The sequence below is a fragment of the Genypterus blacodes genome, unplaced genomic scaffold (genome assembly GCF_046128005.1).
Source record: "Genypterus blacodes isolate CSIRO-AG114 ecotype Tasmania unplaced genomic scaffold, CSIRO-AGI_Gbla_v1 ptg000094l_1, whole genome shotgun sequence".
Classification (NCBI taxonomy): Eukaryota; Metazoa; Chordata; class Actinopteri; order Ophidiiformes; family Ophidiidae; genus Genypterus; species Genypterus blacodes.
Window position 1 is genome coordinate 2,510,692 of NW_027466898.1, and position 19,768 is coordinate 2,530,459.

Consider the following 19,768-nt stretch of genomic DNA (forward strand, 5'->3'; position numbering starts at 1 on the left):
CTGTCTCTTTCCTCCCACGACTCTCTCTTTCTCACGACTCGCCCTTCCATTGCACAAACATACACAACCTCAGACAGCTCACACACGCACTGGGGAATCAGCATTAAGTCCTCTGTGTATATTCAGGGGAGGCTGAGACGTGAGAAGAGAAGGCTGTGTTTGACAAACGTAAAGGAGGGTGCATACACACACAGACTCAGACACCAGCACAGATATGAACACAGTCACACCTACACACACAACCTATTGACCATTTACATAATCAGCATCTTGGGACTGGCTTAGGGGAATGTTTACTGAGGCTTAACCAAAGTTAAGCACTGGCTTTGGCGATTCCTCCAAGCAACGATCAATCTCAGCGCCGCTCAGCTCTAATCACACTCAGCAGCCACTACAGTGGAGTTAAGGTGACTGAAAAGTGTGAAAGGGCTTCTCTCCAAAATGAGCAGCTAATTAATTAACTTCACCACATCAGCCACTTCAGATCAATGTGTCTGTCGCTGCTGCTGTACTTTCACAGATCTTTCAGATTTGCAAGACACTGCACTCCGCAACAGTCCAATAATGAGCCGCCATGACAGGAAACAACAGGAAACAACAAGCTGATAGCATCTGTCTCAGCTGTGGCTACATTATCATCATAATGCACAGTTGTATTTTGCTCTACAAGCACTGCAGTTAGTACATCAACAATATAACAATATAATATAATGTCATGTTTAAACAATTACTATTGTTTGAATTATTTGATAAAATATTAATTGATATATTTTAAAATAATATGCATGTCTTTTCTGTCCACTCCAGTGATCGCCATGCATCCATGCTTTAATACGCAGGTTTCTGCTTCAAATAAACAAAGTGGTGCATAATTCTGGTAAATTATAGATTATCTTGTTCAACTTAATTATGCATGTTACAGTGCAACATTATTTGATGAACATTCACATTCAGTGGACACGAAAACAATATGACTACTTAATTTAAGTTATAATGTGAATGTTTAAAAGATAAGAAGATAATTATGCCCCATCATGCTTCCTATGATATGGATGCAGTAATATTATGTTATGTTAAAGAAATAAATACAGTGTTTCAATATTGTCTGCCATGCAAGGAAGGCCAAGATAAACCAGAAAACAAATGCCATTTTGGTGAATGTGAGTAAATCTCGCTTCAAATACAGCAAACTTAGCAACCAAATACCAACCATGCCTGAAAAATCATTGTTGCTAAAGTCAAATTCATCTAATGAAGTCTCCGCTTCAGTTAAATGTGTGTGTTTCACTCTCTTACCTTTCTCCACAGTGGTGACGCCCATAGACGGCTGCCCCAGGCTGGCCCGCGTCTCCCACTTGCCCTCGTCGGGGTGGTAGACCTCCACGGACGCGAGCGGAGTCTGCTGCTGATTCATGCCCCCCAGCACCATCACCTGGCCTGCCAATGCCACAGCTGAGGCCCCCGCCCGGGCAGTGGGCAGCGGGGGCAGCTGGCTCCACGTCTGGCTCTCCACATCCATTACCTCGGCACTGTCCAGGGGCATGCCAGTCTCACTGCAGCCCCCCAGCACGTACAGCAGGCCTTCGTGGTAAACAGGTGTGCAGTACACCCTGCGCTGTGACATGGGGGGGAACTGCTCCCAGTACAGGGACTTGACAGGACTCACCGCCATCTCCTGCACAGGCATGTCTCCGGGACCGAGAGGAGGGGACGCACCATCACACCTCGCCGAGGAGGAAGAGGAGGGAGGGGAGATGCGTGAAGGTGGAATCCCTGACAAAGCGAGAGCAAGAGAGGGCAAAGAAACAAGAGAGCGGAGGAGGTTCAGGCTTTTTTTCACAGTTTGAGTAAACACCTGAACCTGAGCGTCCAGAGAGGGACAGAGGGAGTGAATGAGGGGGGAGTGAGGGAGAGAGATAGAGAGAAAGAAAGAGAGAGAGAGGAGGGAGTGTCAAACTCACTCTTCAGCAAGATGTCACGTCTCTCTCTATCCAAATGTTTTATTCATCCAACTGTTGGTGTTTCCGAGCAGTGAAGCCATCTGCCTTTCAATTCCCTCTCTTCCCATCTTTTCCAGCCTTCTTCTTTCTTTCACTGCCTCCCTGCCAGGAGGACATTCGGGTTAATGTCTTGGCTTGAGCATTTTCCTTGGTAAATGATACTTGAAAGGGGTTTCATACTTAATCCTCCAAAAACCTCAATTCAAAACTGGGAGAAAATTTTAAAAAGGGGGGAGCCGGTGGTGGATCAAAGACCAGAGGAAAGAGAAGAACAAGCACTGACCTTCACCAGTGTCCTGATAATCCAAGAAAATGCCTTTGGGCCAGAGAATATCATCCCTTCAAACAAAAGGCAATTATTCAGGGTTTGCGGCCCCACAGTGACGGTTCCACAGTCCCATTTGCACCCCGTTGATCGGGCCAGCAAGGAAAAATCTCCAGGGCTTACTCGGATTTTAAGAAAGGTTTTTCTTCCTTTAATTGAACAAGAACTTCAAATCTCAGGGGGACGTTGTGTGACCTGATGTCAGGCGAGAGACCTTGTTAGCTATGCAGTTTGCAGATTCCAGGTAGCCTCAGAGAAGATGAGGGGCCGTCGGTGAGGCTCTACCTGAAAAATGACAAAACACAGGATTACATGTGGGCTCACATATTCATACAAAGGAGTATAATGACGTTCCTGTGGTGCAGTTTCATCCAATCAACAATTTTCTACAGCCAATTATTGTTGTCTGTGTTTTCTCCGGTAAGCTGCTCCTGTATCTCTGCTGCTGCTGCTGCTGATGATGATGATGATGTGCTCGGCCACCGTCAAGCCAGACAGGCTGCAATGGTTTCTGTTCGCCAACTGTTCCCAAACTGTTTCCCATTCTAGTGCAGATGTACAAGCCAGAGATGTATTATTCCTGATTGAGAGCAGGGATGTGTCCTTAGAATTGTGATTCTCTTTAAGCTTGATGGAGTCAAAATCAGAACTAGATTAAACAAATAAGATGTAGCAACACAGTATCTCTTTAGTCACCCTATTTACTCTGCTGCCCTTATTCTTTACCTACACACACATTTGAATGCACACACACACTTGCACACAGTATGATTCTGCATATTCATAATTAATGATGCCTTCTTCAAAGGTCCAATTTATGGCCTGAGCCCTGAGGAAGCACTGACCTTGAGAGATGAAGGTGACAGGCGAGAGGTTGGTATGTGTGAGTGAATGTTCAGGTTTAACAAAATAATTATATCATCTACTGCAGGGTAATAAAAGCAGTGCATCATTTTGCCTGGTGGTGCAGTGAATCATTGTATTGCACATGAACCATGTAGGGGTTAAATGTGTTGGATTTTGTACTTAATTTATGTGGAAATTTGGCAATGAACATTTTGCATCATTGCCACTAATTAGTAGGTGATTGTATAGTTAACCTTGGCCTTTAAAATATTTGGATAGGCTACAATTGACCAAAAAAGCCAATAGTGTTAACAGTTTAATAATAATAATGAAAGTCATTAAATATAACACCAGGAATTATATTTCCTGAAGCAATGTGGATTCTCCTCTTTCTCTTTTCCATAAACTCTAATACTCTGTCTTACTCTTAGAAGCTGTTAAGCCTCAGTTCAGCCTCTGAGGCACTGTGTGTGTGTGTGTGTGTGTGTGTGTGTGTGTCTGTGTCTGTGTGTGTGTCTGTGTGTGTATGTGTGTGTGTGTGTGTGTGTGTGTGTGTGTGTGCGCGTGAACCAATCACACCGCAGTGACACACCGAGCGGGTGGCCAGGGGCGGTCGAGAATGAAGAGAAATCAAAGATGAGGGAATGTGAATGCGGATCACCAGCCTGATGATGAGTCCCCATCTGTGTGGAAAAATGAGGGCAATATGTGATCCGATACATCCGCCCCAGAGGTCCACTCAGCTTGGGAAAATCTCACAGGGACTTTATACACCGTCTTTTCTGCCATGGGGGGCCTGTGCTGTACACTGATAACAGCGTGATATCGGTTTAATGTCAGCCAGGCAGACAAAAGAAGACACTTAAGATGGAGTGATGGGTCAGAGGTGGATTTTATGCGAGTCCACTTGCAAAAGCAGATTTCTTAAAATCTTCATTGTTGCATTGGAAGTAATATCTATCAAACTATGTGTTGCTGAAGTTGAGACAAAACAGCCACACGGCAGAGCATCTTCATCCCATCCCATGTTTGAAGGTCTGTTTGGTATTGTGTTATTGATCATTTAGCTTATGATTATTATTATTATTTCTTTTACTTTTTTAATAAGTACTCATAGACTGTTGTGTACTGCATAAACAACCGAAGAGGTGGTGAATAATTGCTCCTTGTCCGCCTGGTTTGTATGGGGCTGGCATCGAGAATTTAAAGGTTTTATGATACCAAACTAAAATGCTTTATCACTACTAAGGACAAAAACAGCAGCCAGAGATGCTGTGTATTATTTATCTATTCTCTTCTGTGCTTTTCAAAAGGAATCCCAAATACAGACCTCCTGTTCTGTTACAAAACAAACTCAAAAGCCACAAACATGCTGGGAATTCTACAACATGCTGTATATGGACAAACATGATGCATAATGCTACCGAATTTGGTTAAGGTTCGGGAAATCAAACGGCGTCTATCGTGTTTTTAAAAAAGCCATCAGCTCTCACTGCGGAGGTCAATTATTCCCTGTGAGCCTACAGAGATATTACCATAGATGGCATATGCAAATGTATTAGCTTACAGCTCTGAGTTCATTACAGCAACATATCATGTCTCTCCTCTCACACTCGATCTCTCCATCTCCATGCTGTGCCTGATGATGCCAAAAATAGGTTGACTGCAAGGCTGAAATATTATGATTTGCTAAATTAGCTGTGTGTTCAAGGAGTTATTGCATTTAAGGTCCCGACGGAGCCGTGCCATTACATAACACCTGTAGACTTAGAGTAGTTGTGTCAATGCTCAGCTGTTAGACATTATATCAACTAATAATCAGCTGTGATCAGTGCGATTGCAGCTGTGACGATGACCGAGGCCCCCTGGGGTGCTCTGTTCCTGCGAGCCACACTTGTCGACAGCATTGCAGGCACCAAGCCAAGTCAATTATGACAGCTAATGTAGGGAATCAACGGCATAATGTAAAGCAGGGGTCCCTATTCCCATTGGTGTGCCAATGCATTTAGCCACATCTATGTACCGTATATGATGAACAAAACGTGTAATTTAATTCATCATACTAACATTGGACTATGGTAATGGACACTGGAATAAGACATGACAGACATATTTACACCCAAAACCTAATGTGACAGCTAAATACGACTTAAATAGCAAAGCAGCTGCCAACTCATATGGGTTGAACTGAACTCATCTACCAAAGGTTTAATGGGTACATATTTGATTTTGTTTATGTGAGAAATACATGTCAAAGATAGGATAATGGCTGTTATGATGTAGACCACCATTACCAAAATAAGAACCAAAGTGTAGAATTAGTCACGGGCATTTACTTTAGTTCCGAAATTAATGGGATCAGTCAGAGTGGGACCTCGCAGAAGTCACCCAAGGTCTTCTAATAAGAGAAGAAATGTGCTAATCAGCCTGAATAGCTCCCATAATGCAACAGGACTGGCAGCTATGCACCACCAACGTCCTCCTGGGGACGCTTATCTTCAGACCAACGACATTAAGTTGATGCCTCTGATCGTGACTGCTTTAATAGCTGCAGTGTACAGAATGCCAGCAGAAAGCAAAGTTCAGTTCGGTTGGGAAACTGCATATCAAAATATTGCCTCATATTATAGAAGGAGGACATGCTGCCTTCAGATGGCTCAACAGAAAAACAGCGCACATACAACATGCTAGATTTCCACGTTACATAATAACTTTTCACATTATCTGTTCCATTTGCTATGGGGACTAGTTTTCTTTACATTAAGCACACATTCATAGCCCCTTCTTGTTATAGATCAGTCAGTAGCTCAACAGATCAACAGATTGCTTTACAGTTGGTTCAGACTTTGGTTTGGTTCATGTTCAAATCACAAACAAACTGCTCTAGTGTTCATAAGTGACTGGATCAAGACTAGTTTGTCATAAGGGTTTCAATTTGTTTTTTCTTCATCTCAAGTGCAACTTCTGAGTGAAGCTCCGCCCAAAGGCTCAGGGAGGAGAAAATGGATTGGAGTCAGATTAAGCAGGAATAAACAAACAGGAGCTCCAAACTAGAGCGTGTTGTGTTGTTGTGCCATTAATGAGTGTGAAGTGACCAATAAAGACTAATTATTTTCTGACCTTCATCCAGGCAGTGGCACTTTTAAAAAAAAAGAGTCAGTTCTTGGTATAATTACTTGTGGTATTGAAGGAAATTGGCTTAGGAAACAAAGCTAATCAGCTGGGTGAGATAATTACACTCATCACACAGGCCTGTGACCAAGCAAATGATATACATTTAGAATACTTCACACCACAACGGGACAACACACAAAGATAAATTGCACTCTTGGATTGATATCCCCAGATTTCTCCCCTTTTTGTTGTTGTTTTGTTCTCCCCGTGTCTCCTAGCTGGCTGTGTTTGATTGTTGTCACTCTGTTTGTTATCCCTTTGCCTTAATTCACATGTACATCACACATCCTTGCTCTCTTCATTGTTTTCATTCTCTTATTTGTGTCTTTATCTCTTATTTTATGTGTTGTTTTATTTTCTTCCCTTTTGTATGTATAAAATCATCTCAAATATTGTCCCATAAGTGGATGTTGATTGTAATGCCAGATGCTTTCTTCAATACAAATATTCAGCAAAGAAAAGTCTGTTGTTTTCCAAAAACATTAACAAAACCTATTGGGTTCCCACTTGAGCATGAATGCTATGCCTCATTACAAAAAGACCTCATCAACTCAAATATGGCAACAATGAGCACTGATGGAGAAACCTAGCATGACAAGATTGCCTTTGCAGTGCATTCTTTCAGGATAAAAAAAAGCTCTTAACACCACCCACAGAAAAATACTCAAAATACTACAAAATACTGAGCTGTGCATTTGTTTCTGTTGCCTTTTGCAAAATGGATACTGAAGAACATTTTAAAGTAAAGACGGCTCAGTTTCATGGTGAAAAGACAAAATGTGTGTATTGGCCATTAAATAGGTTAAAGATAGATAAAATTCCGTATGCTACAGCTTTAATAATCATATATGTTGATGCATGTGAGGTAAGGATGAGGATGAAAGTGTAGAGGTGATAGTGATTGTGCTGAGAGGAGAAAGATGATGGAGGCGGCAACCATGGGAACAGGAGGGAAGTTTTGGTGGTGATTGTGGTGGGGGTGATTATTAATAATTGTCTAAAAATCTAAATGCCACTGAACGATGCTCCCTACTGTTCCATGAGTCTTCAGATAGTTACTTCCAACAGTCTGATGGATTAGAGGTGAATTCTTAATAAGTGCTCCTGAATGGTGTGAATTTCAATGGCATCAGGAATATCATCCTGCATACTTTAAATGCAGCTGGGTGCCAGAATGGCTTACTTACAGGCTCTGTATTCTAATTAGGCTGTTCAGACTACATTTTAATTCAACACATTCGCAGGCTCCGTTGAGGATAAAGTGTTATCAACTGGCATTTCAACTTTAGGGAGCATGCCAAGTGGAAATCAATACAGAAAATGAGGGAACATGTTCTGTAAATTGAAGTACTGCTAATCGGCGACTCGACTCAAAATTATCCCCAAAGATGAAGCGCAGTACAAGGTTATTGGAGCGTGGCATGATATAATGAAATGTATCTGCTTTGGGCCTCAAAATACTATCAAATCACATCAATCATGTGAGCATAGGGTTTTTTTTGGAACTCTGCACATTATCCTAAGTATGGATCAGATCCTGTTAGAGCTCTTTAAGATACCTTTGATCTATGAATGGGCTCACAAAAGCTTAAATGGATGATGACACATTTCATGATACTTTAAGGTAATTTATGTCCAAACGAGGTCACTGGCATTGTTATGTGTAATCTGAAGCACTCTGGAGACATTTGATGTTCACTATTTGTCATATGAATGTCTCCAAAACATTCTCTCAGCTACTTCAAACTATGAGGTGACATTGCACAAGCTATTGATATGAGACGACACCAGGAAGTATACTATTGCAATCCATGCAACATACACACTTTCAGGGTAAAATGTCACAGGTGTAGTAAACACTTTCTAAGGCAACGGTGAGCATATTTGTATCTAACTGAACTTGTGACTTGTCGAGTAGCTTTTAAAGCTGTTGATGTGTTCCATGGATCATTGTGCAAAGGTCCACAGGGAGCTGTTCAAAGGCCGACAGACTTCGCAAGTGAATGCAGAATATTTCCAGAATGCTAGAAGTAAAAAACGAGTAAAAATTGCCACAGAATCTCTTCAATTTAGAGATGTAGGATTTGACATTAGCTTGTGATTTTGAATTTGCAGAGATCCAGCTGCTCATCCTTTTTTTGTCCGTTTTAAATGTGCACACTTCGGTCCTCTACAGTTGAATGCCTTTGAACTGCCTCCTGCTTGAAGGTGTTAATGAGAGTAAAGCTCCACAAGTGTAATTTACATTTTGCTTGGCGAGTGTCTCTTGCCCTTTTTGAATAGATAGTGGATGTGATTTATAAATGTAGCACTAAGTGGATATAATGTGATCTGAAGCTTTAATTAATTTTATATTATCAACTGACAAAGCAAAAATGAACAGCACTCAAGGCCCTTTCACAAATGATGGAAAGTCCTCCTTTGTTCCAAGGTCGCAGCATATCTGTCTCCGTCTCTCATCAAACACTCTAATATGTCTCTGCCGGGCTTAAGCCTCCTACACACTGAGTGATTTTTGGGCTGCTGCAGATGAGAGTTAGCTGTTAACAACTGTGAAAGAATTGCATAGAAATCTTTTGACACCGATCACAAAATGTGGAATGTGTTCACACACAGTCATCCAATCTAAAGCTCTATTGAGACAGACTGCAGCAATTTTGTGGCTGTCATATATTCAGGACTGAAATCTCAGAATTTGACTACTGCTATGACATGAGTCTATTAACCAACCAGATGGATGACAAGCTGGTGAAGTATTTTCGCCTGCATTTGTTTTTTTTTCCTGTTGTCATAGTGCTGCGGTAAATTGTTCAATCCGACATGCATCCCACTCAATATCACACGTTTACATTCAAGCGCAGGTCATGAAAAGGAATGTATCATAATCAACTCACACAGCGCGACATGCAAAGAAGTTCAACTGTGTCATTGCTTTGTTTGCAGGAAGCCTTATGACTGCAGGTGACAGCTTTATAACAGAAGAAAATGAAAGAAGTAAAATAAAAACCTGGCATCTTCTTCCTCTGACACATAACAGAGTTAAAGCTTTGTTGTTTACTGATTGTAGCAGCTACTGTTTTAATTATAGAAACAGAGACACGACATACGACAATCACTATATAATCCGTTGCGTGGAACATAAACATTTAAAGACCTCAGCAGATGCCAAGCAATCAGACTATAAGAGCTCGAACAAAACTGTGTCATTCCTTTTCTTGTATGATTTGTAGTAGGTTTATATGTAGGAAGATTTCTCTGTGGCGGCTTGTGTCCAACTCGAGGAAACAAAATCAGCAAACAGTATTTTCTATGGTGAAATACTCAAAATATTGCCATGAAATGCCAGGTTTCTTAACAGTAAGTCATGTAAAATAATAATAATAAAAAAAATATACTTTCCAGGCCTGGGAATGTTTTGGAAATATGAAATATCCCAACTGACTACAATAATGGTCATAATAAAGTCAAGCTTCAGCCCAAGAAGAGAAAACAATGAGAATTTATTTTCTTCCGTTGACTGGAGTGCTTGTCAGTGACTCATCACCGTGCCAGACAAATGCAGTTTTAATAACGGCTTGCGATATGCAGAGGAATATAAATCATGGCTAAAAAAAGAAGCAGGATGTGCTGGTGCGTCACAAGTTGATGTTGATGTTATAAGTTTGTGATTCTTGAAATTGCAGTCCAGGCTTATGCTCGTGCGACAAGTTGAGTTTGCAATTCCGTACTGACAGTAAGGATTGCAACAAAAGTGAGATAAGTGAAGAAAAGTGCCAATTTATTTGACAAATAAATAAAAATATGCATGTGATGTTCTGTAAGTCTCCCTCTGAATGTGTGGAGTTATCGCTTGTGGTTTTGCTAAGCTGAAGTGCAGCACTAACACTTTATGTCTTTCTATGTCCGGTTTGCTGAGGTCGCACCTGTTTATCCTCAGAGAGCGAGTGGAGGAGCGGCAGGCGGCTGTCAGGTAGAATCTCCTGAAGAAGCAAGAATTGACATGTACTAATGGAAACAGATGGAGGCTTTGATGATGGTACATTTGTGCATAACAGAGCAGAAAGTGGGCTGAGAAATGGTCAGGAAAAGGATGAGGACGACATTCAAACAATGCCATCACTTTGTTCCTGTGAATTAAATTGAACACCTCCAGCACACGCCAGCGATGGATGAACGGTGAACGCCGTGCTACAGGCTGTAAAACACAGCACCTCATTAATTCACCTAAAAGGTTACCAAGAGCAGATGCTGCCTTAGAGGTCGGCACAGGCACAAGCAATTCAGTAAATTGAGGCCAAATCATAAGAGCAGGATCGAGCGAGAACACAGCAGTATGGTACCGTTTCATTTCCGTGTCATGCTGGAAGAAAATACCTCACCACTTTGTTTCAATAACAGAGACATAACACGTCATGCTCTGTTAACTACAATTAAGTCATTCTCACATACTGTTAGTGTCACTGGTGTGTATGTAATTTGTCACTCTTTTTGTGTAGAAATGTATCTTGCATGTTAGTGATGGCACTGTTTCTAAATTGAACCATAGGCCCTGTAACATTCATGTTTTTGCATTGAGCTTTATCTCCATAAAATGCTGCCGTTAATATGTTACCTGTCTGGTTAACCTCAGACACACACTCAATGTGCAAGGCCAGAGAGTGTTTGGCCAGTGTCCAATGTGTGTAGCGGCTGGCCAATCACAACAGAGAAACCTGTACATATATCCGACTAAATCAACAACCGCAATGGCACAAATGTATTTTTCATCTTCATTTTTCATTTATCTCCTTTGTGAACAAAGAACAGCACAGCTAAGGCGGTTGACTCCTGCCAAGTGATCTCATCTTAACAGAATGTGTGCCTGCCTCTGAAGACTTCCTGTCCAACAGCAAGTCAAAACTGTTTATGTTTCACTTCCCACAGATCAGAGCTGGAGAGGCACTCTGAGCTCAAACTGTTTAGTGTGTACAGCATAATCACAGCAGCTGCTCTGCCTGCTTTACTTTCTTCTATGAATACTTAGAGGCCTTTTAATTTCATAGTGGCTATTTTATTATGACAGCTGAGTCTCCAAAGCAATTAGCAGCACAGCAAAAGTTCAAAACTCTTGTCCTCCCCCCCTCCTGTTGCTTGCTGCTTCATCTGAAGGTTTGATGCTGCATTTAATCCATAATTCATATTTCTGATGTCTACCTCATTTCCACATCCTCCTATCTTGAGATTTCCGTCTTATTTACATTTCTTTGTGGTCAATAGTTGTGTTTCCATTGACCTGAAATAATACAAAAATGCACAAAACTGGCGATGGCCATTTCTTTACTTAGTATTTGGTTTTTGGTATTTTGTCTGTGAGAAACACGATTTGAGAATGTGAACATTTTCAATTCCCTGAGAGCTGTAGATTGTGGAAAGTCCTCCCTGGTTTTACTTCTGTTCTTAATACTGCAGAATGAGAAAAGCCAAGCCAAATTCCATTAAAATCATTTCACAGAAACACTGCCAATTTGCATTTGAACATTGTTAACTGAGCTAAACTAAACTAAAAATCTGCCTTTGTTTTGCTTGAACACTGGCAATGAATCACCTTGTTGATCATTAAACAGGTGTGTGAGAACAGCGAAGAACAGCATGATTGGCTGCTTCACAGGGCGAGCAGGAACATTCAGGAAAAATCTATGGGAACGTCTCAGTGCTTCCTCAGCTGTACAATAACCCATTCTTCCAATCCTGAATCACTGGAAACCAACATGGAGGCTTTCTCTAATTGTCAGGAGAAAAATTGAAATCCCTCTTTTGTCTCTTTTAGTAAGGCAGAACATTTTGGATGACTCATCTTGGTCTTGTTTTTTCAAATACGATTTGTTGAAATGTGATTTGAGGTGACCAGTGCAGTGGAAATATGAGGATGTGCTCACTGAGTCACACCTGCTTTCCAGTCATCAAATCAAATCCTTTTAAGTGGTTTCAGAATCCTGATTTTTTTCCACATCTGGTGAAAAAATGTGAACACATATCACATTTTAATGCAAATCGAAAATGTGAACAGTAAGAAGTTGAGTTATAATAGCATTGTGAGAGAGAAATCTATTACCTGATACGAAGCTGGATGATGGTTTCGCTTGTAAGACATTTTATATTATGGACTTCTGCAGCATTTGTTGCTGCTGCGCTTCAATTCCGGCTTTGACTCATCTCTTCGTCGCCTCCCATTCCTCTCCCACATTTCTACATCACACTTCCTCCCTTGACTCCCAAGCCCGCACTTTCCATTGTGCATGACAGCATCTTTTACCTCCAGGATGCTGCGTATGAGAAGATTACAGATTAGTCGTGACCCATCAAGGAGATAGTGAGGAATCCCCAAGATAGGCAGCTGAGCTTAGCTAGAGAAGAGAGGAGAGGAGGCCTTAGGCAGGTGCATATGAGACACGCTAAAATGAAAAGACTGTTCCTCCAGATATCAGCAAAAGCCTTTTAAGTGCTAATGGCATTTTGCAGTCACAGTTGTGTGACAGAAAATACTGCCTGCAGACGAGGGCAAACTGAAACTAACACGAGTGTAAACAGTGTGTTTCTGACTGAGATTTTGGTTAAGCTTAGCTGAGAGGCAGTCTGTTTTCACTTCTTTACTCTTATGCCCCAATTAGTCAGGAAACTTGAAGGAATTCAGATCCAGATTCCTCACCAAATGAGATCATAAGAGGGGAAGAAAATCTCACTTTAACTCACACAGATCTTGTGTTGTTCTTTAATCTAAAGATGTCTGAGCAATATCAGAGAGACGTTTCTGGTCTTATTACGTTGTGTGCATGATAAAGTCGGCTTTAGCTGCATGCAAACCATGTGAGTGAGCTCATCCTCATACTAACACACACACACACGCACCATGATACCAATCATTCGACAGCCCTTGTTAATAGTTTGTTCATTTGTGCACTTCCGCAAGAAATACAGGCTCAATTTCGTAGGGACAGTGGGGGATTGATATCTAAAGCTATATTGACACCGCCATCGCCATTCTGCGAAAATCATAGATCCTTCTTTCTGTTTTACTGCGGTTCTTTGACAAAGGGATTCAATGCAGTTGCACCACCTCTACAGTGGAACAGCTGGTACAGTAGACAATGTGGCTGTCATCTTAAAGTATGCTGCTGCCGTAAACTAAAAGATAAATGCTGAGCCTGTGGACAGCCAGCTGTCCCTGCAGTCTGAGCTGCAGCTGAACTCAGCATATTCACTCTAACTCTAACATAGAGACTACACTAAAAGGCAAAGTGTGGGAGAATTCTCAACAACAAAAAAAACTGGTGGTTATTTCCTCTGGTGCTTCACTGAAAACACTTGTGTTGAGCTGTTAATATTCTCTGAAGTGTTAAATTGGATCCCAGCATTATACGGTACCACAAGGATGGTTCCAGGGCTGCATATTTAGGACCAACGCTCGAGCTGTTTTCATTGCTCCAAGCAAACACAATCCATTTTTTAAAACATATTTTTATGTTAAGTATTGCAGAAGTGCAGCCTGTAACCTCACGATGTTTCTATTCTTTTCTATGGATTGTGTCAATATGTGCTGCCACAAAATGTACATATCCGCTCTGACCATAGCTCCTGCAGCCCTATCTGAACACTCACAGTGAAAAGTGTTAACAACTGAGGGAAAGGTGTAGCAGTGTAACAAATCTGAATCGACGTCAACAACAACACCAGCGTGAGTGGTTGCGTGCATCACATGAAGATGTTCCCAGGATATCAACCATGTCGTCCTTTAAAAGTGATTATGCATTCTGAAATTCCTGTCCTTACAAAACCTCCTGAGGTAATGGACTGTTAGTGAAATTCGGTACGAATGGGTTCTGCCTTTCTCCAAGAAGCCTCAGTCACCGCTAGACAGGAACTCAATACTGGAGCCAGTGAGTGTTAACAACATTCACAGGGATGGAATTCAGTAAAGATCACAACAACCAGTGTGACAAAATATATATGAAGTCGGTACAATGATAAAGACAGACAGACACATGCATACTCTACAACACGCTGACCAAATAAGAACAAGAGCAGAGAGTCTTCAAAGTAGAAGCAGGGGGGGACTGAAAGCAAAATGCTAAGTAGTAGTTTACATAAAAAAAGACCATAAAGGGATAAAGATAAATGAAAAGAGGATCGTTGAATAGAGGCCAAAGAGATAAATATAGATGCAGTTGGGAGGGGGGGGGGGGGGAGAGAGAGAGAGAGAGAGAGAGAGAGAGAGAGAGAGAGACAGAGAGAGAGAGAGAGAGAGAGAGAGAGAGGCGAGATTGTTACAGTCAATGAGGGACATAAGAGCAAAGTAAAATGTGTTTAGTCTGGATGGGAATCATAATAACACATCCCGTCAACCCCACACACTAAACGAAAGCATTTCCCTCCGGTTCACATTTTCCCTTCATTCACACTAACAGCAGGCCCAGTCATCACACATGCCCTCGAGGTTAGCTGTCCAATCAGTCACTCCATTACCCGTCACCACGGCGACAGCCTAGCTGACATCATGGAGGTGCAGGGTGATAGAGTGATGCAAACTGATAAGCCTTCACATCACATGTAGTGACCCCACTGGGTACTAAGAAGCATGTTGGTATTATGGTGCTTGTTTCACCTCTGTTGAGTTTAATCTTCTGGATGTAATCCTCCTCTGGTTGCTTCCTCTGGCTGTAGCAACTGCTTTAAAACATAGAGACTGAAAAAAATGTCTCTCTGCAACATGCATGAGTGATGAAGTGTAGAATACATACTTAGGTACATACTTTATGATACTGGCAGTAGTTGCATTATATCATGACATGACAGAGCAGATCACAATAGAATAGGTTTAGATTTAGATTGCTACAACAAAATATCAATGTGTTCAGTTCAATGGTGGTAAATGAAAGACTTCTAAATCAAAATACTGCTGCTTGCTGCAACAACAAAGGTATATATACTGTAGATATGGATAGAGAATAAAATGACAATAACTGTATTAACTGTTTGCATTGAACCCATCCAAACTGGGAGGAGCAGTGAGCCACACTGCAGCACCCGGGGACCAACTCAACATCTGAAGATCAAGATCTGAAGATTTAACTAACAGGAAATCCAAACACACTTCTGCATAATTCAGCTTCTGAGACTTCTCAAAGCGCATGAGACCAGCTAACATATCTGATGTGCAAGTAATCAGTCCAATCTTCCAACAACTGGATGTGTAAGTAGGTTAGGACGAACTTTAACAACTAGTGGTTAAAATTTTGTCAAGGAACCTTCAAAGATTGGTGAATTAATAGTTGTAATGTATTGAGGCAGATATCAGACCCCAACTCTGACATGAAAGTACAGTAAATATCAAATCAGCGTCTACAGGAAAGCTAATATACAGTATATTAAATTATGTTACAACAAATAAAGGATCCTTCCCTAGTGGAAGATTTGAGGTTATTTCTATAACCCTGACAGCAATTATTAACTGTGATCCTATGACCTGTAACTTCAATCTGTCTCCCTGCTACGTGGATACACCACCAGTGTTCTTATTAGAGCGTCTCCACTACCTGTGTCATCCATCACCATCAGGTCCGACCACACTCTGGCTCTGAATTCTCACACTAACCTGCATAACCCTGTTCACATAAACGGTAGAGCCTCACACATGATCTAATGACGACCCAGAGGGGACGTCTGTAAGACAATTGAGCCAATAGGTCTGTTCATTTATCAACTAATGCTCCCTCCGGTAAAGCATTGCTCAGTGTGTTATAGTTTAATGTTAAATGCATTCCATAAATCTTGCACAACTTCTCTAGATCGAAGTGAGATCAGTTTAGAGATCAAGCGTCTTATGGCGTCTGTGTGAATATGGCCGACACATGTGCAGCACGAACTGGAGGTGGTGTTGTGGTGTTTATAACCTCTGCTGTTTCAGTCAGTTTGGCTCCAAATTGGCTATCGATCTTTGCTTGTGTCTCACTGCACTTTAACTCTGTCAGCCCCCCCACCGGACAACAGGAGAGCCTGAGGGACTTCCGAGCAGTTCAGAGAAAGTGACATACGCAATTAACAAACCTCACACTACTGGAGAATCTGATATCGGGGACCATTAAAAAAACAGGACTTTGCTTCTGATTGTCAGTTAGGGGGAATTGGACTAAAAATCCAAATGATGGTGTGCAGGCTTCCTTCCAGACGGCTGCCGTACCCAATATCCGTCTGTTTTTCTGATAATACCAGCCTGACTGTTAAGCTACAACAGAATGCGAGTCAAAGGTCACACACACTGGGCTGGAGATAATCCCACTGCATTGGAAGAATGCTGGCTACGTTCCTCCCCTGGATGAGATAAAGAAATATTCTGTAGTCTTTATCATTCTTTAGATGGGTAAAACAAATTGCTGGATAAAAAAAAAAAAAACTTCACTTCATTTTATTTCTGTTCCTGGAAGAGGAATTTTTCCATGTACATTTTTTAAAATAAGTCACACTCTAGGGGAATGCTTCCATATTTATTTCATCTTAAGTGTCTCACCCTGCAGTAATAAGGAGAGATGCACCTTCCTGCAGAGCGGAGAGACATTGAAGCCCACAGCTCATATACAGTAGCTCGTTGCATATGAACTTTTTCTCAGAACACAGCGGCGCTTTCATCTTTCATTCCATGGAGGTATCAACTTTATGAGAAACACAGGAGCGTCACTCCAAAATGAAAAACTCAGGCAGAAGACAAATAAAGGAGACAACTAGCTCCGCTCAACAACTGAGGGAAATCATCAAGTAGGTCAGACTGATGGAAATAAAAAAAAGCGTGAAGTGTGAAGACGGAACACGGCCAAGATGGAAGCAGGGGGAGAACAGAGTGACTCTTTCAAAAGGAGCAGACCTGTTGTCAAGATAAACAGAGATATATCAGCAGATTTACGAGCTGTTGCTGATGGCAGCTTTCCATCCTGAGAGAGGGGTTGCATGGAAACGGGAATCAAACAACTAAAAATAGTGGAATTGATGGAGAGCTGGAACAGAGGGTCTGAATGGACAAGGAGAGAAACAAAGTGTGGCATGGAGCTGCTTGAAAAGCACTAAGGAGGTTATGATGTCATTCATTTGTCATTTGCAGATACGTGGAATGCAAAAGTTTACATTTTTAAATATTGCATTTGTTTAATTCAGCCCAGATCTGCGTAGTGATACAGATCTAATGGATTATGATACTGTACATGCTCAGACAAGGGACACATCTAAGGTGATGCTGATATAAAACAGGTTTGACATATTTCTAAGGTACCAAATTAGATTCTGTATTGCATGATGTCTGTGAAACCATTGTACAATTCATTTGAAAGATGAATCTATTATAACACATCTGATTCCAAGGTGATGGTAGTGAAAATCTGGATTTATGTTTGCTAAAAACGACAACTGATATGACCTTGGTGGAGGAGAAACACACAAACACACACACACAACGATAAGGATGTGTAATAAGAAACCAGAACAAGGCATTCTGCAAAATCTACCCATCGGCTTACGTCCTCAAATAGATAAGATGGAAGGCCGAATTATAGCAAAACACCATGGAGGGAAAGAGAGAGATTGAGGAGGAGGAGGAGGAGATGATGGAAGAGTGTGAATAAACAAGAAGAATGCCAGTGAGGAATGTGATAGAAGTAGATGAGGGAAAGGAGGAGAGAGGGCGGGGTCATGATGGGGAGCAGGAAAGAAGCAGACAAAAACATTTCTGTCTGGCACAGTGTTGACTAATCTGCTCTGTGGTGGTACAAGCACAAGCTCCTAAGGAAAAGTAATGTGAGGTGAGTAAAGGGCAGATCAGAGGAGAGAGGAGACGAGCTGGAGAAAAAGGGAGGAAAGTAGAGACAAATGTTGTTGTGCAAAGTATACAATAAATTCATTTATACGTTTTGATTAATCAACCAATACATTTGAAATGCTGTGTACACAAACTAATAAAGTGTAGGTCCTCCCTTCCTGTTCATCATGACCACACTCAAGTAGACAGAATGAAGAACATGTGCGTGTGCTAAATGTTTACCAAGTTGACCACTGTACATACTCTTTAGTTAAGAAGCCATTAGAAGTAAACATTAGGGACAAAGCTGCCAACAAAGCATGCTGATTTAAAAAACAAACAAAACACATAATGCATAATGTTATTTGATGAAGACGCGTTGCCTTCAAATGGCTGAACAGGAGAGTGAACTGCACATGCAATCACATGCTAAGCTTTGCATCAACTAGACAGTCTTTGCTGTTGACCTCATCTCTGCAGAGGATGACATCATGCACAAGGTTACATGTGTACTTATTTTACCTTAAGCCTTCTTTAAAGACTGTTTGCATCTCTTATTTTGTGCTATAAATAAGTTCCCTCCATGGGTTAGTAGTAATGTGTATGTAACTGAAGTTTAAGTTGTAGATCCTCATTTGTGCATGTAACATTAATCAACAACAACAACCTTGAAATTGTAGATAATTTACAGAGTCGGCGGCCCGAATTGTCTCACAAATCAGGAGAAGAAGGGAGGTTAAATGCTTCATCAGCTGGTGGGATGTCCCTCATTAGATCAATGTTACTGGCTTATTGATTTGAGGAGAAGAAGAGGTCCAAAACAATCTCCCTGTCATATATAAACGTTTGTGGTCTGGATTAGAGACTAATAATGTTTTAATCAAGGAAGCTAAGTCAATATTCCTTTTTCCTCAGATTCACTAGAGGTTCATTTAGAGGAGATCAAAGACTAAATTGCAGACCCCGCAGTATGGAGACCTGTTAGACGGTTCATTAAATGAATGACTGTTGAAGTCTAACTACTCCACTGAGGAAGGAAGGAGGTCTCTCACTCTAAAGCTGTTTCATATTTTTAATGAACATTTTTGCACAGACAAGAGGGGTTATGCTGATTGTGAAGGGTGAGAAAGTCAAAATAAGAGTGTGAGCAGACAGTGTGTGTGTGTGGGTGGGGGGGGGGGAGTTTAGTTTGGAGTGTGTGTTTGGACAGTAAGCAGTAAGCAGGAGCAGAGGTTACAGCTTCTGCTGCTGGATGCACACTGACAGACAAAGATGTCAAGTTGTTCCTGTGTAGGCAGAGTGTAAATTAAAAGATTCTGTCTGTTAAAGCATTTAGCACCACTGAGCTTGTTTTTGAAGAACGAGTGTACAAAAGTGAACCTGATACAGAGACCGTTTGCATCTGCATTTGGATTTTGATCAAGATGCAGGATGAACATACTTTCCGAATTGAAAAGTATTTTCAGTTACCATCTGGATCAACAGTCACAGGAAATCACACTGGCAGCCATGATTTTTGGAGAACTGCTCAGTTTTGGCATGGAATATGAAGGTTTTGTGCAAGAAGTGCGAAACACATGAAGGACAAACGATATCAAACCTCAGGCT

General features: G+C 41.3%; 2 protein-coding genes across 2 annotated transcripts in view; both read right to left on the minus strand.

Annotated features, from left to right (window-relative positions):
• The window catches only part of klhdc8b (kelch domain containing 8B), a 75,132-nt gene extending 72,885 nt beyond the window's left edge, over positions 1-2,247 (minus strand). Inside the window, exons 1-2 of the mRNA XM_076159292.1 lie at positions 1,962-2,247; positions 1,297-1,773 (exon numbers count right to left, since the gene is read on the minus strand). Coding sequence (XP_076015407.1) covers positions 1,297-1,687 — 391 coding nt within the window. The 5' untranslated portion in view covers positions 1,688-1,773; positions 1,962-2,247. The remainder of the gene's footprint in view (positions 1-1,296; positions 1,774-1,961) is intronic.
• A 122-nt stretch (positions 2,248-2,369) lies between these two features.
• The window catches only part of LOC143007820 (uncharacterized), a 29,631-nt gene continuing 12,232 nt past the window's right edge, over positions 2,370-19,768 (minus strand). Inside the window, exon 9 of the transcript XR_012964523.1 lies at positions 2,370-2,610. The gene's annotated coding sequence lies outside the window, so the exon portion shown is untranslated. The remainder of the gene's footprint in view (positions 2,611-19,768) is intronic.